This window comes from Podarcis pityusensis (assembly GCF_964106645.2).
Source record: "Podarcis pityusensis genome assembly, chromosome: 2".
Lineage (NCBI taxonomy): Eukaryota > Metazoa > Chordata > Lepidosauria > Squamata > Lacertidae > Podarcis > Podarcis pityusensis.
Window position 1 is genome coordinate 82,444,793 of NC_138029.1, and position 26,701 is coordinate 82,471,493.

General features: G+C 42.0%; 1 protein-coding gene across 2 annotated transcripts; it reads left to right on the plus strand.

The window, feature by feature from the left end:
* The first annotated feature begins 6,669 nt into the window (after positions 1 to 6,669).
* On the plus strand, positions 6,670 to 26,316 carry IL17RB (interleukin 17 receptor B). Of its 2 annotated transcripts, XM_080996813.1 has the most exons (11): positions 6,670 to 6,825; positions 8,571 to 8,595; positions 11,362 to 11,487; positions 14,208 to 14,326; positions 17,876 to 18,002; positions 19,344 to 19,391; positions 20,258 to 20,409; positions 20,593 to 20,658; positions 21,374 to 21,458; positions 22,345 to 22,452; positions 24,622 to 26,316. In XM_080996813.1, exons 1-11 carry the CDS (start codon positions 6,754 to 6,756, stop codon positions 25,131 to 25,133), a joined length of 1,440 nt encoding a protein of 479 aa, XP_080852939.1. In that variant the 5' UTR covers positions 6,670 to 6,753; the 3' UTR covers positions 25,134 to 26,316. The 2 variants fall into 2 exon arrangements, with proteins under 2 accessions (XP_080852939.1, XP_080852940.1); XM_080996814.1 differs by lacking the exons at positions 6,670 to 6,825; positions 8,571 to 8,595 and adding an exon at positions 10,208 to 10,280.
* Positions 26,317 to 26,701: the final 385 nt, after the last annotated feature.

Sequence of the window (26,701 nt, forward strand, 5' to 3'; positions counted from 1 at the left end):
GTCTCTTCTCTCTCTCTCTCTCTCTCTCTCTCTCTCTCTCTCTCTCTCTCTCTCGGCGAGGGGGAGGGACAAAAGCGCGCCGAATGAATGGCGCCCTTGTGTCCCTGAGTTGCAGTTAGCCCGCAGCAGAAAACATCTCAGCATGCCGTGCAGGTTTTTCCAGATCGCATCTGGTTTCTTTCGACGCTTCCGTCTCCCTTCCCCCGCTTTTCTTCTATATCAGCATGGCAGGGGTGATATAAATATAGCCGCTTCCTAGGAAAGAGTTATTTGACTTTAGGAGTTCCACAGAAAAGGAAGCGCGCTTCAGCTGTAACTTGAAAAGGATTAAAAGACACACACGTGGGCAATCATACCTTGTGCTGCGTTGCTTTCCTGAAAACTATGCTTCCATAAATTGTTTCCCTCGTGTTACACCACTTCCTTCTCTGACTGCTGTTGTCCAAGAAGTAATGCGAAGACCCCATATCTCCTTTTCTACTGAAGCCTCCAGCGGTTTGGGTGAAACACTGAACTAAATGACTTAGATTGAACCCTCATATTGTAAGTTGGAAGGGATCCTGAGGGTCATCTAGTCCAACCCCCTGCAATGCAGGAATCTCGACAAGCATTTCCTCATCCCAATTTGAAATCATACTGGACTGCTTAACTTTAGCAAACGTGATAGCTGTTTTATTGCTGCTACACCACCAGCCTTAGCCAAAAAATCAATTTCATTTGCATATTGAAACATGAAAAGTTACTGGAAAGGTGATACACACAAAAAATACCCTTCATAGGCATTTTACAAAGCATTTAATCTAGGGTCTCCTCAACCAGTTAGGAAACAACTCCTTTGTCCTTCTTTTCCCTTTGTAAAATGGAGCTCCAATTTCTTGTTACTGCATGCAATTTAACTCTTTCAGATATGTTTTTGGAAAATTTACATATAGTGTTAGATTTAAGTTTCATTTAGATACCATAGAAATCAATGGTACCGATTTTTCACACTGACGTCAGTGGGCTCTAAATTCTACTTAACCATCTGGATCTTTTCCAGCTGATAGTATTAGTGACAGCATCAGTAAATGAAATATTTTAATTTGGGAGTTGTTCTCTCATTGCAGACTACTTTAAACAATACTGCTTTAAACAATCATGGTTTCCTCCAGAGATTCTTGGGAGCTGTAGTTCATTCAACATGCTGGGAATTGTTAGGAGACCCTCCTATTCCTGTCAAAGCTACTGGGAATGATAGTTAAACCATTCTGGGAATTGTTACTCTGTGAGGGGAACAGGGGTCTCCTAACAACTCCTTAACAATCTACAGCAGGGGTCAGCAAACTTTTTCAGGAGGGGGTCGGTCGACTGTCCCTCAGACCTTGTGGGGGGCCAGATTATATTGGGGGGGGGGGAATGAACGCATTCCTATGCCCCACAAATAACCCAGAGATGCATTTTAAATAAAAGCACACATTCTACTCATGTAAAAACACGCTGATTCCTGGACTGTCCGAGGGCTGGATTTAGAAGACGATTGGGCCAGATCCGGTCCCCAGGCCTTAGTTTGCCTACCCATGGATTAGTGGTAGCTACCAGGATTAGTGGTAGGGGAGCCATTACTGTTTAAACTGGTATGACTCTGCTTTAAATGTATAGTGCGGCTAGGGCCCAATAGAGTATAGTTACCAGACATCCCCGTGTCCCAGGGACAGTCCCCAGATTTACAAATCTGTCCCCTGACAAAATCCATCCCCGGCATGTCCCCGGATTTCATTTTATGTCCCCGGATTTATACTTTAAGTGTTGTAGATTTATTAGTAGGGAATGAATGTTGCATGGTTGGTTCAACGGCACAAGACACATTATATGGGGACTTCCGGTGAAGCAACATGGTGGGCACCCTGGCAGCAAGCAGCTCCTGAAGCTACCAGGCTTGCTCTGGGCTGCTGAGAGTGCTGCTGCCGCTGCCACTACCAAAGGGGAACTGGGGATGCCTGGCGCATCAACTGGGGGAGCCAGTGACACACACACCGCACGCGACCCTGACGGAAGCCAGCCGTCACAAATGGCGCAGTTTAGCATAAAATAAAGACACAGAGAGCCAGCAATATTTTCAGGATGGTATGAGCAGCTCCTTTCGAACTTCTCTCCTCTCCGGTCTCTTTTATTATCCTTTGTTCTCTCCTCTCGCATGGCCGTTTGCCAATGTCTCACGTTACCTACATCCGGTCATGGCTTTTACCCACCCATTGCCATATAAGGTTCTGCACTTAATACACTGCAAGGCACGGACATGCAGGTCACCGAGGTCAGCGAGGCACCAGGTGGCGCTACAAGCCTTTGCCATGACTTCATGGCTCCCACACGACCCAAATCGAGCCAGGAGCAAGAGCACCCAGCAAACTGCCTAGTGGCGCTCCGGGGCCAGCAAAACCCCAGAGCCAATACAAAAGGAAAGGGGAGAGGAGGAGAGAGAAAGAAGGAGAAAAAAGAAAGAAGACCCGACCTTGCTGCGCTGCTGCCGCTGAAGAGGTAGGAGAGCACCGGGAGGGCAAGGACATGTGGCCGAGCTTACCACAGAAGAGAAGATATTAATTCTTAATTTTTTAAAAATAACTTTTTTTTCCTTATCCAAAAAAAAAAAAAAAAAAGGCATCCCCGGGTTCATTTAAAAAAATCTGGTAACCTTACAATAGAGAGGAATGTCTGGCAGAGGCACAGGAAGAATAGCCTGAGGACTATTCCACCATGTATTTTAATGTTCCAGATCCCTTGTTTGTTTCTTTGTTTTTGTTTAAAATAAATCAGGCATGAAAGAGATAAAGATGGGAATAACATGTTGTCTCGTTTGGTCCTAACTGTATAGCTAGATCACTAGATTGCACTCAGTATCTGCAGTGTTGACACAGTCTCATGAAATGAATCAGAATTACTTGATGGGAGTAATCAAATCGCTCTTACATATTCAAATTTCAGTTGACTTTTAGTTTCCAAAGTAAAGTCTACATTAACAGATAAAAGTCTATGTACTCAGCTGTTATCTGTGATTGCGATGTTTATACTTCTAGTACCCAAATCTGCTAAACTTATTTAATGTAAATCTGGTAAACATCCAACTTTTAAAGCAGAGACTGTCCACATTGGCTGAAACTCAATCCCATTATTTCAAACTTAAGCTAAAAGTCAACAGAAATGTATTAATTAACTATTATAATAATATTGTTAACCAGTAACTTTTTCATCTCTTTCAAAGAATACCATTTATTTGTACTCTTTTTTGAGTGATATAATTCTGCTGTATGCAATTTTTTTGCTGGCTCTCTTTATCATGGGATTATTTTGTACTGTGAAGCATGGGTGAATGGCTAAATTAAATTAACTACTGTAGAATTCCAAGGCTTTGTTTCATAGGGTTGGGAACAAATACCTGAACAAAGTAAGTGCAGGCTAAGTAGCAGCCTTCTTCTAGGCAATATAGTTATGTTATGTAAAGAGTATATACAGTATTTTTGGTGTACAAGGAATCGAGGTGGGGGGGCTTGTCCCTCTCTCCTAGCCATTTTATTGGCCATGGACTTGCAACTCCTATCCAGAAGCTGGTTTATGAATGGGCACATCTCCATTGGAGTTGGATGTGAGCACGGTCTGGCTGCGACATCTGTCACCCTACTGATCTCCAGGGTTGATTTGACTGATCTGGTTGGTTATAGGCAGGTGTCCCCTTCCTCCTTCACCGCTCTATGTGCATCCCACCCAAAGCTGCGCACACGATGCAAGAGGACAATAATCCCAGACAGGAGTGTACTATTCAGTATCTTGGGATTTTGCTTGAATTGTTATAACCTACCCAATACTGAAGGTTCAGGTAGGTAGCCGTGTTGGTCTGATGCAGTCGAAATAAAAATTTAAAAAATTAAAAAATTATCCAGTAGCACCTTATAGACCAACTAAGTTTGTTCTGGTATAAGCTTTGGTGTGCATGCACACTTCTTGAAGTTGGTCTATAAGGTGCTACTGAACATTTTTATTTTGATACCAAAGGGTTTGACTTGGCAACAACACATTCAAATAATTTTAGAGCAACATAAAAGCACAGTTTGCTTTTATTTGTGTGAATGCGTGTAAAAAAAAATTGATTGGGATTTACAGATCTTACTTCCTGTATGTAACTAAGACGACAGACCCAACAAACTAAAGTCTGTGAATTCTTGCTTAGAGGAATTCAATATAAGATGGAACTTTATTTCAAACAAAAGAAGAGCAAAATTATGGCCTGTCATTTATAGGTAGGAACCAATGATAGAGTACCTGTTTTGCATGCAGAAAATGTCAAGTTAAGTCCTTGGCATTTCCAGTTACAAGGAGCACTAGCAGATGATGGGAAATACCTCTGACTCACCTTGAGGAGTGGCTGCCAGTCAGGGTAGACAATGTTGGACTAGATGGACAAATACTCTGACCTCATATATGGCACCTTCTTATGTTACTATGATGTTATTAGATAAACATACCCAGGGTACAAACTACGTGCACCTCCCATTATTTCTGCATGGTACAGAGGCATTTTTAAAATTGCCACTTTCCTTGGAAAAATACATGGTAGCAAGATTCCCCCAATTACATTCCACGCATTAAGAAAATCACACCTGTGCCAATGATCAAAGGCCCGAGTCTTGTGTGTGTGTGTGTGTGTGTGTGTGTGTGTGTACAAAATGACAGTGAGAAGTGACCCCTGTAAGGGCTGCCAAGTAGACTGTTGGTAAAATAAAATAAAATAAAAATAAAATAAAAAGGGGGGTTCTGGACCTATGGTGGCTCTTTTATACAGATATAGTGCACATACGGAATAAGCAGCATAGATAACTCTGAGGGACTAGCAGTTTTGTAATGCTTAAGCCTCAATAATACATTCTGTGAAGGTTGTCATGCTTGTCTGTTACAGCAAACACACACCTAAAAACTTGCGCAGTAGCTTGCTGAGGTTAAGCAGAGATATCAGCTCTGGGTCTCCCTAATCTAAGAGCAAGGGTGTACCCAGGGGTTGGTTAGGTTGGCCCCCGCTCAGGGTGCAGGCTCGCGCCCCTCCCCCCGCAAAAATCATGTCTCTTCACTTTGGCTCAGAGCAGCCAGAAGCCCATCTGTCCATGTACTCCCCAGGCACTCCTCTGATGCTTTGGTCAGCCAGGCAAGAAGCACAGGCTCCTCTGGGCACCTTGGCGGAGGAATCTGGTCACTGGCATGGCCCACTGCAGCAGCCCTGCAGGGGGCCCTCCCCGTTGAGTTTCTGATCCATAGGAGCCAACTCCTAGGGGCCAAGGTAACATCAGCACCCCCACTAAAACAATTGAGTGGCCAGGGCTTCCGAAAGTTGATGAGCATTGCCACTGAAATGTTGTGTGCGCTGTGTCGTGTGCTCAATTATGTGGAGCACCGCTTATCTGCCCCTATTTTATGCAAGCCGGCACCCCTGTCCTGATCCATGGTCTCTCCTGGGTTTTGAGGTGCTTGTACAGCTCCTTGCCAAAGGGGGGGGGGGAGCACGGATACATCTCCTTACCAAGGGTGCAAACGATGAGGGGGTCTCTGATCCAGCTCCTTGCAGAGGGTGCAAGGGAGCCAAGGTATGCTTCCGTCGAAGACTATCCGTTGCCATGCCCTTGCCCTAACAGTTTAATATAGCCTTCAAAAACATTCCTCTCGCGGAACATAATTCAACAACATTTTATAAGCTTTAATACTCCCCTCATGAAACATAACAGAGCAGCATTTTTCAAAAGGAACTTTATTGCAGGCTGCTGACTGGGGCAACAACTTGAATATATTATTGGGGGGGACGGACAGGTAAGCCCTGTGCCGCATAATCGATCACAAGAGGCATGCACACCATTTGAATGGCAATGACCAGTGCCGGATTTACGTATAAGCTAAACAAGCTATAACTTAGAGCTCCACTCTCTTGGGGCCCCCCCAAAAAATTACCTGGATGTACCTTTCCAAAATATAAGATAAAAAACAAATGAAATGAAACCTACATACAGCAACAGTGTTTTGTGTTGTGTACGCTCCTATTATGTAAGTATGCCCGCTAGCCTGTTCCCTAAAATATCACTGGTTTGCTCATTTCTGTATATAGGGTGCGCACATTCTGCATGGACTGGTTGTAACAATTACTTTGATAAAATACATATTTTGTTATGTGCAAATGGCTTTAGATACCTATTAGAGCCATAAATTACCATACAGCATATAAAAACAGCGACAATTTGTTGTTGACAAAGGACAGCAGGACATGTAAAGAGCCCCATTACCTTCAGTAGCTTAGGGCCTCATCAAACCTAAATCCGGCCCTGGCAATGGGCATCAACTGGGGGGAGGGGCGGCCCCCTCAAATATTTTATTGGAGCGAAGGGACCCCTGGGCACCTTGGAGTTGCTGACCAATGACGGCAGATCAGACACTTAAAAAGAGAGAAAGAAAAACTGGCTCTTTGCTGCTCGCCTCTCAAAGACCGAGCAACTGCAACAAACAAATCTCGGTCGCTTGGTTTTCATGAACTCGGGGCCTCGAGCCCTGCAGGAAGGTGGGAGAGAGGGCTGCTACCGAAGGCGCTGAAGTGCTGGCTACTGGCTGCCTTGAAGCAACTAGTTGCCGGCTGACCGGAGGCCGGTGAGGGGCGGGGGCGAGGGGAGGCAAGTTATAAATGGCGGGAAGGCGGCCAGGAAGGGAAGCCAGCAAGCGAACAGGGAGGCGGAGGCGCAGACGCGAAAGAGCATGAACGCGGCTGTGTGGCTGTTGCTGAGCGTGGGGCTGAACTTTGGCAGTTCTGAGGGAGAAGCTCGGCCGGTGAGCGGGGCTTCAAAGCCCCTTTATTCTTTCTCCGCCACGCGCTGCGGGTTGCAGCTGCCGCCCTCCCCGCGTGAGGCATCTCGGGGAAGCCTGCAGCGCAGCCCCTGTCGGGTTTCTGCCTGTAATAACTTAGCTCTTGTCTACCCAAGGTTGCAACCTCTTTTTCGAAACGGTAGCAGGGATGGGAGCGAAATGTTCGCGCCGCGCAGCAGGGTCGTGTGCTACCGAGTCTGCTTTTCCCAGAGAGCGGAGATCGTGCGAATCCCTCGGTACCTAAATGTTAGGAGTAACACTAATGCGGTAGAAAAGGTAAAAAGGTAAAGGACCCCTGGACGGCTAAGTCCAGTCAAAGGTGACTGTGGGGCGCCGCGCTCACAGTGGTCCCTTTTTCGAAACTCTGGGGTACCAGTAGGACCATCATGCGAAGCATCATGCGAAGACGCTTTCAGACGAGAGTCAGACTACCGGTCCAACTAGCATTGCTTGCAGCGGGAAGGGCGCTTGGGGTTTCTTTCAGTCCAGAGTTTTTACCGGACCGACCTGGCGGGAACTAAACCTGGGACCTCATCTTCTGGACTCCAACATCTTGATTACAGACACGGGGATGTGTGTAAACAAACTCATATCGCTGTGCATTTTTGTGCCCTGCAGTTTTGTGCTGCTGCCTCACGCCGATACCGATCGTTTTTGTGGTCTTTATTTAAAGGTTTTAATTGTACCTTTAACTTTAAATGTTTTATCTTTGTAATCCATCCACTATTTGATGATGTACAGACTGTAAATGCAAGGAATAAATTAAACCATTTCTCTTAAAAATAATAATTAGGAGTGAAATATACGGCTGAAATGTTTTAAGTAGATGGATAGTCAACTAAAAGTTTAATTGGTTAGGTTAGAGTATCGGATTTCTTTTTAAAATGGTAATACAAGCTCAGCAATCCCTGCATTTAAACTCTGTAGGAAGGACAATGTAGGACTTTCTGATGTGGAGGTGAGTGCCACTCTGTATGTCAACAAAAGCATTGAGTCCAGTTAGCTAGAAATCCCAAAAGTGGCAGATTTCTCCCCAGAATCGTTGTGGCTAGTGATACTGGGCCCCAAAAGTAGTTTAGTATTGGGAGATCTTGAGGTGAAGAATGAATGCTGAACCTGTGTCAGTACTTATTTTCAAAATCCTTGGATTTATTAATTCCTACTTTACCCCTGAAGTGCACTTTTCCATTGTCTCCCAGGACAGACGGATGCCAACACACTTTGGTTGTGATCATTGTTTGCTAAATACATTTTTTTTAATCCCAGTAGTGAGGGCTTTGTAGGAGGGGTGATTGTTAGCTTCATAAAATCCACATTTCCATGTGAAATTCATGCGTCTATACAACTGGAATTTTATTTTATTAGGACAAAGTAGCATTTTGGGGGTTTTTTTGCTTTACTTCTCAGTGACTGCTTCCCGACTTTGGAACTCCCTCCCTGTAGATGTTAGACTGGCTTCCTCCTTGTTATTTTTCTGGCTGCTGAAGATTTCTTTTTCTGACAGATTTATGGGAACTGACTGTTTTTAATGAAATGGGTGGTGCCGTGCTGTTTTAATTATATCAGTTTGTTTTTTAATTGTTTCCTCCTATGTTTTTAACTGCTCTTATTTTTATCTGTAAACCGTGGCAGGGAATAATAATAATAATAATAATAATAATAATAATAAATCTTATTTTCTTTTAATCCTGACTTTCTTTTTATTACAGTCCATTGAGTGTTACGAAGAAAATGGTATGTATAAATAAAACATGTATTTTAAGATTTTATCAGTGCAATCCTATTGTATGTTGATATTGCTGCAAGATTTAACCTATAGATCAATTGTTTATGGCCAATTTTGATCAATTGTTATCAAAATTGCAAGTTAAGAATGTACTTCAGGTTGTTTTTTTAAAGACTTTTTTATTTCCGCAACAAATACTGAAAATCAAAATATCTTTTCAGTAGTGAGTGGTAACTTCTGTGTATTAGATTATGACTGAGTTTTTCCTTTAATGTCTCAAAAATAATCTTTAGTTTTAATTGTGATTAAAGGGCAGGTGATTCATGAGTCAGTGGTGTAATAGATGGAGTGCTGGACTCTAATCTATCTGATTATCCGTCAGGGACTGGGGGTGGGGGGAAGGATAATAAATGGGGTGGAGGGGAGCACTGTTAGGGTCTGTAATTAAAATCCAAGGACATAAACTTAACATTTGAAATAAATGTATCAGAATTGGATCATGTGTTCAGTTTAGGGGCTCTTGGTTTTTTTATGTAAAGAGATCATTCAAATCCAGGGAAAACATTCAGATAGAGGAAGTCCCTACCCTAGTCAACAGTCAGCAAGGATTCAGGCCCTGCTTCTGGTGGCAATGCATGTTAGAATGGTGATTGGAAATGTGTTGCTGTTAACCAGACCCAGTGTAACTTCTTCAGCAAAGCTGCATCCCTATGGAAGATTTTCACCATTTATACTGACTTAAAGAAGCTGAGAGTTTTCTAAAAACCTAGAGGAGAAACTAATAAGGGGCCTTTTGGCAGAGTTACATTTTATGTGTTAGGCACAAGCCATTTCCTACCCAACTACCTCAGTTACTGTCTGGCACACACAACTCTCGGAGAACAACTTATCAGAAGCAATTATGCAGTATTTCCATTCAACCTGATCTTGGTTTGTGCTGTTTCTTGGGATGAATTAAGTGGCATTTCATCCCTGGTTGTTCCCAAACAGAATAATTATGCTTTAGTGTTCTTTTCTACCACTGCATAGAATTTTATGCTCTGAAAGAATTTGCCTTCTGTTTGCTAATGTGAATGCTTTAATAAATATATCAATGGGAGGTTTAGAAGAACTTCTTGACACATGCAATTAAAAAGTAAAATTCTGCATCAAAGCAGAGCTGGGCAAAATTTCAAAAATTTATAAATAGCTTAATTTAATTAAAATCTTACTAATTAAAGTTAAATTTAATTAATGTTCATAATGTGAAGCATTTCTTACTTTCTTTTTTACTGTGTTGTCATACAGCCAGAGGGCACTTATGGAGAGGGTGAAGGGCCACTAACACTGATTGATATAATTTGTAGTAAATAATGTCATTTTAGAGTTGCAAAGTATCCCAAGGGTCATTTAGTCCAAGCCCCTGCAGTGCAGGAATCAAAGCTAAAGAAAGCCAGACAGATGGCCACCCAGCATCCATTGAAAGAGACAATCATAGCATTTAACAATGTTATCCATTGAATTGGTGTGGGATATAAAGCTGTCAGTCAAGTCCAACATTCTGAGAGGACTAATTGCCTCTATGTGGCAGGCAGTTTTGTCAGTTGGTTGGTCGGTTGCTGCTAGGAGTGTTAACTGGTAACTGCTCGGATGCAGTCTTCTCATGACTCACTATTATCTAGTACAGTGGTACCTCGGGTTACAGATGCTTCAGGTTACAGACACTTCAGGTTACAGCGCTAACCCAGAAGTAGTACCTTGGGTTAAGAACTTTGCTTCAGGATGAGAACAGAAATCGTGCTCCAGTGGTGCAGTGGCAGCAGGAGGCCCCATTAGCTAAAGTGGTAGCTTTAAGATCAGTTAAGAACAGTTTCAGGTTAAGAACGGGCCTTCAGAACGAATTAAGTTCTTAACCCGAGGTACCACTGTATATAGTTTATCTGTTATGTAACCTAAGCCTGCCTTCAGGAACAACTCTGTAAACCTGAATGAATCTGATAGTAGTTTGTGTTAGTATGATTCAGATTCATGTGTGTTTTCTTTAAGAGGGACAGAAAGGGATTATCAACCAGGAAGGTATAATTATTGATAGGACTCAAATGAGTTAGCAACCCGCTTGTCGCTGCATAAACTCAAACAGGGGATCGTTTAAACTCTGCTAAATTATATATATATTCCCACAATTGGAAGGCACTACACATAGATGGTTGTGGAGTAGTAATGATGGCGTTCTTGCTACCCTCACTTTCGTATTATTCAGTCCAGATCATTATGTCACGGTTTAAAATTCCAGAATTTAACTAGAAAGCCTGCTCTGGAAGCCAGTGAGCCCACCAAATTCTCGTAATCACCTACAGTGTCATAGCCAGCACAGAAAAGCAGTGAAAACAGTTGAACAGTGCAGTGATTTGGCACTTTATATATTCATATTGTTTCATTCACTGCTTTCCTTTAAAATTATTCCTGCCACTTAGATTTGTGCGTGGGGGTAAATCCATAAGAAAAGGTAGTAGTCAGCAGAATATGTGCGCTCCCGTGCCACTGGACAAGTTGCTTTTGTTTTGCTTACACACCTGAATTTTACCCACAACAGCCATTAGCTGGAAAATAATTTCATGATATTCCATGTTTTGATGTTATGTCTTTTTCTGGGTCCTGGCCATTACTATGAATCCTGCATGCTAAGTGATACTAACTATTAAAGATTCTGGACGACTGTCTGGATATAGCAATGTTTATTTTAAAATAGGTAATCCTTTAGGTTGCACTGATCTCTGATTCTTTGTCTTTCCAAGGGCCTTCTATTGAGCTGCTGAAGGAGCACGAATTTGTACCATCAGATATTTCTGGCCTCGATGCAAAGATCATTGAGAGGCGGGGAAAGTGCAACTTTAATATAACCTGGAGCCTTGGTGTAGACGGTAGGTCTCGTAGTTAGTGCAACAGACTGATTATGAAACTCATACTTTATAAACTCTTATTCATTTATAAAATTGGATAGAGGCCGTCTTTTTTAGTCTTGTTGTTGTTTAGTCGTGTCCGACTTTTCATGACCCCATGGACCAGAGCATGCCAGGCACTCCTATCGTCCACTGCCTCCCACAGTTTGGTTAAACTCATGTTAGTAGCTTCAAGAACACTGTCCAACCATCTTGTCCTCTGTTGTCCCCTTCTCCTTGTGCCTTCAATCTTTCCCAACACCAGGGTCTTTTCCAGGGAGTCTTCTCTTCTCATGAGGTGGCCAAAGTATTGGAGCCTCAGCTTCAGGATCTGTCTTTCCAGTGATCACTCAGGGCTGATTTCCTTCAGAATGGATATTGTAGCCCACACCAAATCTTGCACTCAAGTTTGAAGTGTAACATATGTTTACATACATCATGAGTACCAGTCCATTCTGCTTTGATTTGGCCCTTTCAGCTCTGACTTCTGCTAGCAATAGAACCAGGGGCTCCATTTCAGTTTGGTGGGGAGGAGGAATATTCAGAGTAAGGTTGTTTCCACTTACATAAATGCAATGCAACAAAAGAAAATATGTAGTGTGCTTTAAGAGCCTCTGCGGTTGGTGCTTTCTTTGCATTCCTAATCACACAGCAATTTCACCATCACCTATCACTTAGGAACATAAGAAGCTGCCTATTACTGAATCAGACCATTGGGTCCACCTAGCCCAGTACTGTCCATGCTGGCAATGGCTCTCCTTGTTTTCAGGTGGGACTTTCCCTACCTGGAGATAATGGGGATTGAGCCTAGGACCTTGTGATGCAAGACAGGTGCTGTACCACTGAGCCACAGCCTTTCCCCTAAAATGGGGAGTATGGTCAAACCTCGGTTGTTGAACGTAATCCATTCCGAAAGCCTGTTTGGCTTCCGAAATGTTCGACAATCGAGGCACAGCTTCCGATTGCTTGCAGGAGTTTTCTGCACTCAAGCAGAAGCTGCGTTGGACGTTTGGCTTCTTAAAAAAGTTTGAAAACTGGGGCATTTACTTCTGAGTTTTCGGTGTTTGGGAGCCAAAACTTTCCAAAATGGAGGCATTCAGGATCTGAGGTTTGACTGTACGTGTATGCCTGGTGTGTATATCTAAGTTCACTTAATTATTTAACTGTAAACCTGTGTGGGAAAACCCAGTAAAACTGATCAGATATGTGAGAAATAATCACACATACAGTATGAAAAAGAGAAGGATTGACCACAACAAGGTCACTTTCCCCTAGCCTTGTTTTGCATAATACTGATTTGATTATTTATCTTAGATTAATGCTTTAGTGTGGGTGGGTGTTGAAATCTTAAACTCACACCCCAGTTCCTTATTTCCCTGCTCTCTTCCTCCTCCGTTCCCTGGCATCTAGCTGATAAGCACATACAAAAATCCTTTTATGTCCTTTGTGAACACACAACTGGCATACACATGTTTACCACCATTTAAAGCATACAGTTACACATGGTAGAAACTGGAACTAAACATAATGGTGGGCAGATATGTCACTCTGTGAAGCAGCTTTATGTGGATTTGGAGAGGCACTAACTGCATATTTACTTGGAGCAGGGGTTGGAATGTTGGCTGAACCATAACTCCCATCATCCTTGACTATTGCCCATGCTGGGCTGAAACTGATGATAGTTGGGAGGCAAACAATATCTAAAGAGCCAGTGCCCCACCCCTGATTTTGGACATTAATATATACTTGCTTGTTTGCTGTAACCAGAATTTGCATAATGGTTCCTGAGATTAAGAAAGAGGTTTTTGTCTGTTTGGAGACAACTGGGTGCCACTTTGAATCAAGACAGTAGACTGAATCTTTCAAAACTGCAGTGATTTTTAATTTTTTTTTAATAAATTTTATTTTCAATGCAAAATTACAACAAAAATTACAAACTTTGATTCCAAAATAAAACTATACAAACAAGAAAGAAAAACAGAACATGAAAGAAAGAAAACAAAAAAGCACACATCTACAAATAAAACCATATCTTCATTCTATACACATATACACAATATAAACAATATACACATATTGACTTCCTTCCTTTGTTCTAGGACCTCAAAAATTTTACTCTTTCTAAATTGTTGTTTCTAATGTAGATTACTTCTATCTTTATACTTTTTACACCAAATTTCTTTTTCTTTAACCCTGCAAAGCATCATTCATTACATACCAATATGCTTACTCCAGAACAGTGTTTTTTCATATACTCTTTAGCACATCCCCATTCTTTTAATAATTTCTGGTCCGATTGTTCTGTTATGAATGCTTGCCAGATTTATATATTCACAAAATTTAATTTGCCATTCTTTCATTGCATCCTGGCAGCTGTCGTTGCATAAAGGAATACTTTCCTTTGATTGTCAGGAATATCATTTGTGATTATACCTAAAAGGAATGCCTCCGGTTTTTTACTGAAATATGTTTAAAACATCTTTTTGATTTTTTTCATATATTTCATTCCAAAATTGTTTAATAGGTCAGCATTCCCACTGCAGTGATTTTAATTGCTGATTTCAAAACCTCAGATTTTTTTTTCCGGGGGGGGGGGTGTCTTAGAATTCCAGAGCAATGCCTAGTAAACAACTAGTATTTCTATATCACTTCAAACACAAATAAGATAATGCGAGTTTTTTGTTTGTTTGTTCTCTTTCCAGGCAGCATTATATTCCTGAAAGCCTCCAAGATATGTTTGCAGAAGGAAGGAAGTCGAAGCTGTATTAGATGTGATTACACAGAAAGGTTTCAAAACCAAACCATGCTCAGTGGTGAAAAAGTAAGAAAATGATTTTGTATTGTGCTGCTGTGGGGAAATGGGGAAGAATGTGAATTCAATTTAATTTATCTAAGGATTTACAGCCAGAAAGCTAGATAAGAGCCCGCAAACCAATATGGTTATGGAACAGGCAGAGAATCAAACACTGCAAACTTTTACAAGATTGCAGGAATGAAAGAAGCTTGAAGGCTATTGCAGCACAACTCCCTGCACTGAAGCACAGAATCTTAACACATTTTAGCAAATCTGTCCATATGGTTCAGATAGCTATCCTCTAAGAGCACGTACAGGCATGATGGTTGACATACAATGTTAGCCATGCTCCTGGTAGTCTCATTTAAATCAATGGACTTAAGCCTTCTGTGAGTATGGCTTAGTTCATGGGTAGGCAAACAAAGACCCGGGGGCCGGATGGGGCCCAGTCGCCTTCTCAATCCAGCCTCAATCCAGGACGGTTCAGGAATCAGTGTGTTTTTACATGAGTAGAATGTGTCCTTTTATTTAAAATGCATCTCTGGGTTATTTGTGGGGCATAGGAATGTGTTCATCCCCCCCCCAAAAAAAATAGTCTGGCCCCCCACGAGGTCTGAGGCACAGTGGACTGGCCCCCTGCTGAAAAAGTTTGCTAACTCCTGACTTAGTTGGTTATCATCCATTTATCTGTTTGGTACTTAAAAGTTCAGCCAAACCCACACCCCAACATATGGCTGATGCTTCTGTGGCTTATATTTTAAAATTTTACTTTTGGTTTGTTAGTGTTGACGATCCACTGACTTACTGGTCTGATGGAACAACAACAACAACATACATGTCGAGGTTACTTTGCAGTGGCTAGCTTGAGATCTGACATTATTTATTTTTATTTATTATTTATAAAAAAGGGTGGAGTTCAATAATGGCGGGGTTGTCCAAATATGTTATTGGACTACTGCATAGGATAGGTCACACTTTGGATTTTGTGATTTTGTTTAAGCCAGAAGATTGTGTTTTGTTGTGGATGATTTTCTTTGATTCCCATCCTCCTTGCAGCAGCTTTATCCCACTGTAGGAAGGAGGCAGGGAGGATAAGAATAGTATACCAATGAATACTGATGTATCCAAATATATTCCTGGGAACCCTTTCGAAGCTTCTGGTTGATATAGCTGGTGCTCCTGTTTGTTATATCCTGATCAGTCTGCAGAAATGAGTTGGGCCAATTGTAAGCCAGACAAGAAACTGGTATTATGTAAGGCCGCAAAATCTCATTCTGAAAAGTGTATGTATATGTGTGTGAATTGTGTTTTCATCAGTTCTAAGTAGCAGCTCTCCTTTTTTTTTTTTTTTACAATATCAAGATGGCCAAAGCATCTTTTTCTGATTTAAGCAACCAGTCTTCTGCCCCTGTAATTTTGGTATTTTCCCATCCAGGTGAGATGAAATTTGCAGTTGTTTAACTTGGGCATTCAGACAGATAAGGAAAATGCTCCTCATTTTATAAAACAAAAGTGTGCATCCTTATACGCTTAAGTACTCTGCTGTTTGTGACTGCTGATTGTTGCATCCTGATTAAATGGCTTACAGTCTTATCTGATCCATCCCTTCATTTCGGCACAAGACATTTCAAACATGCTGGAACCATTCCAATAATTGCTAATGTACTTATGAATGAATAAGTAACGGGGGGTATGCCCCCAAACTAAGCTTTGGGCTCCCCAAAATACCGTGACACAATCAAGTGACCATCTCCTATTGAGATGCTCAAACATATTGATTAAGATCGTGGGAACAGACTTCTGACCTTGCATAACAATGTATTCAGAGGCTCTGGTGCGTGCTTTCTGTAAGACAAGTGCTTTATTGGAACAGTTACATGAGAAGACGGATTTGATGACTGTTGCGATTAGAAATTTTGGACAGGTAGTGGGTATCTATATAGAACCCACCCAGGAATCAACTCAGGAGTGTGCTCTGACAGATCAGATGAGGGAGGAGATCGTTGTTGGACCTCGGGTGGCAGAGATGGAGGGAGCTGTGGCCCAGCAGGAACATGAGTTGTTGGATTTGACAAATGAACTTGGAAAAGGCCAGATTTGGAGAGATAGAGTTTTGTTGGGCTTGGAGATGGGGGGGCTGGATAGACCCCCCTATGCAGGGATGTCTTGACTTTTCAAGTCTGGCAATGGGCCGTGAGGAGTTTGGGGTTGTGGGGGCTCTCAACTTTGGAGGGACTTTGAAACATGCTTTTAAATACCACATGGAGTTCAGTGTGGATTATGGAAAAGGGGCTGATCTGTTGAGAAGGGACAAAAATACTGTCAAGTTGGAGTTTCCACGAGTGAAAGGACCAGGAGACAAAGTAAAGTACAGGTAATAATATGAAGAAGATCTGCGGAAGGGACATGGAAGAGACTTAAGGGCCTTGGACATAAGATTACCAGGTTAATGAACTAGATGGATGGGACAGAAAGGACTGACAAAACCCAGGACCAGGAGGAAGAGACGTTGGATGAAGATTGGAAGAAAGTTTTTAAAAAATTTCTATTTAGGATTGTTTTGTAAAATTAATGAGTATTAGAAAAATGTTGGAACGAAACTATTTGGCTTTAGCAGAAATGTTAAAAAGAACTATGCAAGAATATGTTATGGTTATGAGAAAGTGGTATAAATAAGATTTAAGTTCTAGGGTCTTTTATAGTAAGATAAGGTTAAAATAGATTATGGTAATTTAATGACAGAATACTATGAAAAATGGGAAGGATTTGCTGTTGTAATTAATAACTGGAATACAAAAAAGGGAGGTGTGAGGAGGTCGATGAAATAAGGCAAGCACAGTTAAGGATTTGGGAATATTGGATCTGTTTTTAATTGTTTGTGGTTTACTTTTGTTTTTTGGATTTTGATGTGTTTTGTCTTTGTTTTTTTTTTATTGATTTGTATGGTTTGACTGCTGTTTGCTTTTCCCTTGTTTTTTCTTCTTCTTTGTTTCTTTGTTTTTTCTGTAACTTTAAAATGCTTAATAAATATCATTAAAAAAAAAAAAAGAGATGCTCAAACATATTGTCCATCCTGATGCTTCATTTTAGCTCCAGTTGCACTAAGCCTTCCTATACTACCAGGAGAATGTCTGGTTCGTTACTTCATTTGGGTACATTGTCACTTGTGGAAAATGGAGAAAGAAAGCTGCATTCATTTTTGTTTTGCTTATGTTCTAGCACAGGTGTAGGCAACCTAAGGCCCATGGGCCACAAGTGGCCCACGGGGGTCATTTAACCAACCCACGAGCCTCCCCCAAATCGAGCTGCCTGCTTGGAGAGTCCCCGCACACTGCGCTAAAGCAGCACAGCGTGGTGTGGGGACTCACTTCCGTGGTGCCAGAAATCGCGTCTGCGCATGCTCAGATGCTGAAAATTGCGTCTGCACAGACGCAGACGCTGGAAATTGTGGCTGTGTGCACGATCCGGCCCAGGCGAGGTAAACCTTGCCGACCCTTGTTCTAGCATCTTCAATTTTGTTCCAAAAATATGCTCAAATATGAATATATTATGATCTTCAAACTTGTCTTATTTCAGTGGCAGTTCTACTATATTGGATTTCCAGTAGATGAAAATAATGAATACCACATTGAAGTTTTCAACCTACCACCACCAAATCCAGGTCTTGATCCTCCTAAAAAACACATAAAACGATTTTCTCCAGGTAATTGAACAAATGTGGTCTTAAATATTTTCACATGAAAATACCTGCTGTAAGTTTAGTTTGATGGGCTTTTCAGTCTATCTTCAAATTAAACGAACAGCTATTAAAAGGAGAACCATAAACTGTTTTCAGTTTATCCAAATCATAATATTTTCATTCATGAATATGATATATATGTGTGTGTGTTGCGCGCACACACCCCCCTTTGAAAAAGTAATGGATCCAGCTAAGTTTTCTCTGACACAGGAAGCTTTTCTGGCTCCAATGCAATGTGTAAATGCAACCAACATGGATGCATAATAAATACATGAATTATCCAATTTATGAGATCAGCCAAGGCATGCTGCTAATTATCCATGTGATGGCAAACCCAGCTGTGTAATGTGTAAAACGATCCTTTCTCTGACATTTTAAAATATTTTGTTAACTAAAGTGAGCCTAACCATTGAAAATATATTTATTTCAAGATTGGGAGACTGAAACATTTTAAAAGAAAAGGAAAATAGGAAACTGCCTTATACCAAGCAGACAACTGGGCCATCTAGTGCCGTGCTCTCTATGTTAACTGGCAGCAGCTCAGCAGTATCAAACAAGAGCCTTACCCAGCCCTGCTTAGAGATGCCAGGAGCTTGAATTGGTGCTTCTGCAAAGTAGGTGTTCTGCTACTTAGCTACAGTGCTTCCCCCTTTTCACTACTACAATTACACACAACCTTAAACAGAGTGATATGAGAATTCTTTTACTGACAAAGCTCATTGAGCTACAAAGCAATTGTAACATTCTGTTAAAGCTACTGCAGTTGCTATGACAGGTAATGGTAAAGGTACCCCTGACCATTAGGTCCAGTCGTGGACGACTCTGGGGTTGCATGCTCATCTCGCTTTATTGGCCGAGGGAGCCGGTAGACAGCTTCCGGGTCATGTGGCCAGCATGACTAAGCCGCTTCTGGCAAAGCAGAGCTGCGCACGGAAATGCCGTTTATCTCCCCACCGGAGTGGTACCTATTTATCTACTTGCACTTTGACGTGCTTTCGAACTGCTAGGTGGGCAGGAGCTGGGATTGAACAATGGGAGCTCACCCCGGCACGGGGATTCGAACCGCCAACCTGATCGGCAAGCCCTAGGCTCTGTGGTTTAGACCACAGCGCCACCTGCATCCCAGTTGCCATGATAGGATTCCTTAATATCTGTTTTCCAGGTGAACCAACAGTTTAGTATTTGGCATTTAGGTTCCATTCTGAAAAGATTTTGTGCAAATGAGATTCTTCAGTTAATATGCTGTATCTTGATATAAAAAGTTTGCCCAGTTTCTAATTATAAAAACTCTTTATTTAAATTCAGGTTGTAAAGACAGTGTGTTAAAATACTGTAAAACCTGCATAGAGAAAGGTAAGTGCAAACTAATCATTAGTGATGTTGAAAAGTATTTTCATTCCAAATAAAGAGGGTTTCAAATACAGTGGTACCTCTGGTTTCGTACTTAATTCGTTCCGGAGGTCCGTTCTTAACCTGAAACTGTTCTTAACCTGAAGCACCACTTTAGCTAATGGGGCCTCCAGCTGCCACCGCGCCACTGGAGCACGAATTCTGTTCTCATCCTGAAGCAAAGTTCTTAACCCAAGGTACTATTTCTGGGTTAGCGGAGTCTGTAACCTGAAGCGTATGTAAACTGAGGTACCACTGTAATGGGTTGTATCCAACAAAGACGTCTTGTTCAAGCAAGGGGGGAGAGAGCAATTTAACCTAGTAGTTACCAGAGCATCAATTACAGTAGTTAGGCTATCCCTGGGATACAATATGTGGAAAGCAGAATGCAGTAGTGGTGGGAGGAGTGGCTCAGGGCTATTTGATCATTATTCAAAACAGGTGCTTCCCACCTTTCCACCCCAATACCTCTGCAAGGTGGTTGACAACATGAAGTAAAGTGCTTGAAACATCAGTGCTACAGTACATCAGTTCTTTAACTGAACATGTAGGTTTTTTTATGTTTAGTGCTGATTGGGTATGGTGCCTTAGCAGCAATTGTGCGCCTGCTTTTTATGGCTGAGTGGCCATTATGTCATCTTTCAGATGCTGTGCTACAGCTTTCCTCATTGCTGATCATTGGCCACGATGGCTGGGCCTCATGGGAGTTGGGTGTCCAACAACATAGGAAGGCCACCACCATGTAGGATAACCCTACTTTAAGGACTACTGAAATTTCAATAGAAATTATTTTGGCATAAGATTTTAACAGACACTTCTCTATTTCACAGGAAGCTTATGGGCCCCAAATATAACAGTATGCCACAAGAAGTCAGAAGTGGTAGTGAACTTTACAGCAAGTCCCTTTTGTTCCAAATATGTAATCCGCCTTCATGAGCCTGATCCATCAGGTGACCTGTATGATCATATCGTGGTTACCAAGGTAGGTGAAGAGAGTAACAAGCATTAGTGCAAATTTACTGCTTTTAAGGAACATAGTCAAGAATTTTACAAAGCAAAAAGAAGAAGAATCCAAAGGGCTCTGTACAAATATGTATTTGGTTTTTTGAAGCTGTACGTAATAATTAGGCATATAATTTTTATCTTGTTTTTTTCTTTGGATTAGGGGAATGATACTAGAATTTCTGAAAAAATATTGTTGACTGATCAAAGCAACAGAACCTTTAAAGAGGTAAAATCTAACTTCAGTTTAAAAGGAAAAAACAAATCTATTGTGAGTTCTAGACACTGTTTCTAATTATCGTTCTGCATGTACTTTCTCATACTACTGCTTAAATCTAATAAAACGTGTTTTCAGACCTTATTCCATATTAAAGGGCTAACTGTACGTTATATGCAAATACATGTTTGTTTAAGAGAGACCCAATCCCATTTTTTTTATTTTGAAACAATAATATGCTTTTGGAGAGGGGATTTAGGATTCAAACTACCTGTGGCATTTGTCATGCAATCCCCTGCTACTGGTGACAATGAATCCTAGACCCCTCCCCCCCCCACCAACAGCACAGTTCAGATATTAGGATTACTATGACCAGTAAGTCACACTTGAAGTAAGTCACACTGAATATAATGTGATTGACTTCTGAGTAAACATGTATAGGATTATACTGTGCTAAGCCTTTTTGTGTCAAGTTTGAAAAAGAAAACAAATATTTTTAGGAAATACTGGGTTGTATCCAAAGGTCCCCTTCCTCAGCTGGAGGAAGATTACTTTAGTCAGAGCCTTTGGATACAGTCCTTAGTTTCAGATTTGAATTTTATTTTATGTACTACGATAAGAATTTGGAGGGACCAATCAGGGAAACAAGGTTGTTAAGAAAAATAAAAAGAATATTTTTGTGAGCACATAATTTAGCTGCATTGTGGGTTTATTTTAAATCTTCCAGCTAATTCCTCGTTTTCCACTATGCGAAGGTCATTGCCCAAGACATGCTGAGCATCAGGAGCTGTGTACTGAAGAACCTACAGATGGTTAGCTAAAACCTGCTGAATTTCACTTCAGTGTAGGCAACAGTAAGCTGGTGTAGTGGTTGGCCTTTATCAGAAGGACGAAAGAGGCAGAGGGGGAATATGAAGGAAAAGTTGGAATAGATGAAGCCGTGGAAGGAAGAGGGACTTGTTTTTTTAACCTTGGCCAAATCTCTTCTTTCTCCAGTGATCTTCCCCTCAAATGTATCTCTTAGAGGAAGTTATCTGTTCCTGCCTTTGTTAAGCCTTAGAACATTGCTTCCACAGTTTACTTTCTAACTTTTATTAGTGATGTCCAACTGAGTTACTGTATTTTTCGCTCCATAAGGCGCACCTAGTTTCTAGAGGGGGAACTCAAGAAAAAAAATATTATTTAAAGGGAGCGCTGAGCAGAGCCTGTATGCATCCCAGGCTCTGCTCAGTGCTCCCTTTACAAGCCACGTGGAGTGTGTGTGTGGCTCTTGGGGGCTTTTCCCTGAGGAGGGAGAAGGGACTGACTGGCTGCATCAGTCCCTTCTCCCACCTCGTAAAAAAGGCCGCAAAAGCTGTGCGCTCTTTAGTGGGTGCGCGGCTCTTGGGGGCTTTTCCCTGAGGGAGAAGAGACTGACTGCCTGCATCAGTCCCTTCTCCCACCTTGTAGAAAAGCCCACAGGAGTCGCGCATTCTTTAAAGCCCCCTGCATTCGCTCCATAAGACGCACACACATTTTCCCTTGCTTTTTAGGAGGGAAAAAGTGTGTCTTATGGAGCGAAAAATACAGTACTTCTTAAAAGAGCTTTTGTGGATGTAGAAAAGCCAATTTTAGCTTTTTTTATATACTAGGCCTTTGCTTTATAAGGTTATTCACAACTGGTTTCTTATGCAACTGACAATTCTTTTTCTCTTCTAGCCTCAACAGATTTTGTAGGCAATTACATAATTATTTGTTGCCTACTTGCTTCCTTATTTCTGATAGTATGCATGGTTGCTGCTCTACTGTATTACAAGAGGAAGTATGGTAAGTTTTTGTCTTTCCTCAGAGAAAGCCATAAGGCTTTTTTTTTTTTTTAAAGAAACACTTCGTTTCCTTAGACTCAATCACTCTCACACATGCCAATTTTCCTACACTAAAATAATATGCAAGTGTGCACTTTGTGTGAAGGATGGTGTATGTGTTTTGTTTTGTTGTGACTACACGGGTTGCAAAGCTGATGTACTTCTGTAAGCAGTTTGAGGGAGAGACAAAGCTCTTGAGTGTATATGAGATGACAAATTTTCTTGCTTGAAGAGAGCCTTTTCTTCTTCCTTGGCATCTTCCCTCAAGGGGAGGGTAGAAGGGAAAGCTGACGGAGGTTTTATGTGTTGACCTTTCCTTTGCCGTCATTCCCTTGCATCCAGTACAGAGGGAAATAGAAGATTAGAACATTTGGGAGAAGTAGTACTGTAGATTCCGGCGTTTTAGGCGACTGGGCGTATTAGACGACCCCCAACTTTTCCTGTTAAAATCTAGAGTTTGGGATATACTCACTGTATAAGACATCTGAAGGCAGCCCTGTTTAGGGAAGCTTTTAATGTTTGATGTATCATAGTATTTTAATATTCTTTTGGAAGCCGCCCAGAGTGGCTGGGGAAACCCAGCCAGATGGGCGGGGTATAAATAATAAATTATTATTATTATTATTATTATACCCCCGCCTGCAGCCAACTAGCAGCAGCCTGAGGCGAGGTGAGCGAGCCCTAATCGGCCATCCAGCAAAGCGGCGGGCTGTGCTTACCGGCTGGTAGTTCTGGCAATTATGGGGATGCCCAGCTCCTTGGAGCCCCAGCTGAAGCCACGCACCACCTCACCGCGGGAAGGGGAGGCTGCAGTTGCTGCTGCTTCGGGATAGCTGCCTGCTATCCAGCGGTCCCCATGGTGGCAGGGCGAGTGAGCGAGAGGGCAAGGGCTTGGAACGGGGTGGGTGGGAAGAGTCGCCGCCGGTTCTTTTCTCGAACCCGCAGCCGCTGCCTGGCTGCCTCCCGCGCAGCCATCGCCACCTGCCACAACCATACCCGGCATATAAGGCTTTGGATATTTTCTGGGGTTCAAAAGTCGCCATATATGCCAGAATCTACAGTAACTCGACTTTCAGGCAGCATGGCTCTCCAACTTCTAATTAAATTGTTTCACCAATAAAACTAGTTTACAACCAATGACATAGAAAGGTGGAATATTAATTCCATGATATTCACCACAGTATTGCATTCATTTTTGAATATCTACTTTGGATCATGTTAGCTTTAAAGTCATTGAACAAGTTTTTGAACCAGGCATACACAACTTGTAACCCACTAAGTTAGATGTAAGTGATCATATGTGTATTGTAGCCTGGCAGATATTTCACAACTAGTTATTTCCAGTCCAGTGCTATTCAGGTAACAAAGCCATGTTTATTGAAGTAGCAAAGTAAGCTTCATTGTGACTTACTCTTTAATATGTGAGTAAGGTTAGGATTTAACCGGAGGGCAACGGAACTCAATTCTGAGTTGATATGCATAGGCAGTGGCAGAGCTTCATGCTCTGGCACCAGGGGGCGGAGAGCAGGCAGGGGCGGGGCTGGCATGCGTCCCATGGGCGTGGTGCACTGCCTGTAGGGGCGTGGTGTGAGTCCTGGGGGCGTGGCGTGAGTCCTGGGGGCGTGGTGTGCAGGAGGGGCAGCAGCCGCAATGGCACCCCACCGGGATCGCGCTGCTGGGGGCGGTGCACTCCCCCCCCCGCTAGTGTGCATAGGACTGAAATACATGTCTGGCACTTGTTGGCAAATACTGTAGCAAATATTTGGGAGGCTCAGGGATGAAACATTTATGATTAGGATTGGGAAAATAATGAATTCCCAAATTTACGGAATATATATAGTTTGAGGGATGGCAGACAGTAACATGTTATCAACTACTGGCTTCCATTTTCTCTACAAAAAGCAGGAGCAGGTCGGATATTAACAAACAAACCCTCCTGGTATTAATGTATATGGTGTAGTTTCTATATGTTTAGTATTTTGTATATATTAGACAAGTGTATTTTAAAACAAATCTTTCTGCTTTGTAAGTTCAAGTAAACGAATGCTATTTTTAAAGGCACTTAACAATGAACTTTGCTTGCTCCAAAAGGTTGTATTTAACAGTTTGTGGGTTTTACTTTTGTTAACAGGTGCAGGTAGAAACTGGGCTCTTTCTCCACTAATGCAACACATACCTGCTACAATCCTTGTTGTATATTCCCAAGAAGTCTGTTTTCAGCATACTGTCCTTGCTTTTGCTGAATTTCTACATGAATGCTGTCATAGTAATGTCATTATAGATGCATGGCAGAAGCTGAGAATTGCTGAAATGGGACCAGTACAGTGGCTTGCAACTCAGAAAGAAATTGCTGATAAAATTATTTTTCTCAGTGAAAACAATGCAAATCCTGCATGTGATTCGACTTGCAGAACAACTGTAGACAGCCAGAGTGGGAACTCTGAATGTATGTTCAATTTTGCATTTAACCTTTTTTGCAGTGACTGGAAAAACCAGTCTTCTCTGCATAAATACATGGTGGTTTCTTTCAGTGAAAAGAATCCAACAAACAGTCTCCCAAGTCCTTTGAATATTTGTCCAAAGTATGTCCTAATGAAGGATATTGATTCCTTTTGTAGAGACCTTTCACAGCACAAAGTATAGTGAAAGTATAACGTTAAAGTGCCAGATCTATCTTTGATTTTAATATTTGCATTCTGCTTTTCCAATGATATAGAGCTCAAAGCAGCACACAATAACTAGCATTAATAACAACATTACAATTACTATAATCAGTGCTTTTCTTCTAGGGAAAAAAAGGTGCTGGTAGTGCATACCTTTGAGCCAAAAAAAAAAGCACTGACTATAATCTCACATAGTTCAGATGGTGCAGAAGGCTCCAGTGGTCCTCAAGGCTACATCCTAAAGCCCAGTAGGATCCCTGTTGGGCATTTTATAAAATTTATTGACCTTGGAAACACTCCCCTGTTGCCCCCTCAGGGCTTTGGAGTCAAAGATGCAGCTCTCTAGGCAGAAAACAATCGGTTCTTTCCAAATCTACCTGCTTCATGCCGGGAGCATGGGGAGAAGGGAGCAGGGAAGTCCCCAGCCCCTCAGGACTTCATCTCTTTCTGAGGGGGAAGGTGCCAAACATCCTCTGCAGAAGCTGTCCTGGAACCCTTTAGTGCCCCCACTTCTAGAGCTCATCCTATTTTGCTTCTGAAGCAGATGTGTCCAAACGTTCCACAGAATAAAATTCTGGAACTTTTAATTTCCTCACCAGCTAGCTCAGCTTGCTCCTGCTTCTGGGAGACAGGGAGTGTGACGTAAGTTGCAAGGAAATTCCCTCAAACTTTATTAACTGTTAACCAAAGAAGAGACCATTTGAGATTCCACATAATCACAACCTGACACACACACGACTCATGGTTTTAGCCCATTCTGCAATGTTTATACAATACGGCAGTCAGTGATCTACTACTGGACCTTCGGCCTTGAGATGAGATGACGAGAAAAGAGATTCACTATGACTTAGTAGATTGTTGCATCACTCCTGGGTGATTTTATCAATTGCGAAATTGAAGTCCTGTTCGTGTCTGCCTCTTGTTCTGGACGTTACTCACCCTGGTACTGTTGGGAATTCCATTCCACCCTTGCTGCAGATATGTGGGGTTGTTACATGTCACATGTCTGTTTATATTTCAGCACAGATTGCTGGAGTCCCATGAGTGGAACATCCACTCTGTATTGCTTTAGTTTTTCTCTCTCCGAGAAGAACGACAAGGAGAGAGGCCATGTTTTTCTTTGTCCTGATTTATGTATAATAAATGCATAGTATAGTACAGTATCCACGCCTCGAGCCTGATCTGTTGTGTGTTTACACTGCTGAGGAAATGTGTGCTCCTGCTAAATAGCTCGAGTCGCAGATGCAAGTCGGAGGATGACTGATGGGTCTCCACAGTGGCAAGGCTGAGAAGGGAGACGCTCCAGCTGGAGCCTGTCCAGCTGGGTTTTCACCCCACGGTTCCGACAGGTACCTCTCATCTGGGGGCTCATCAGTGCCTGCTCAATAACCTTTAGAAGCCTCTGGCTGTATGAACATGTGCTATTTTTTATCAGCTTTGCTGTCACCTTTCCTCACTCATCCCATTTTAAAGCGGAGGAAGAGAAGTCAACAGAGGCAAGAAAGAAGTGAGCAAATGATGAGTAGGGGGAGAATTAAGTTCTGAGAG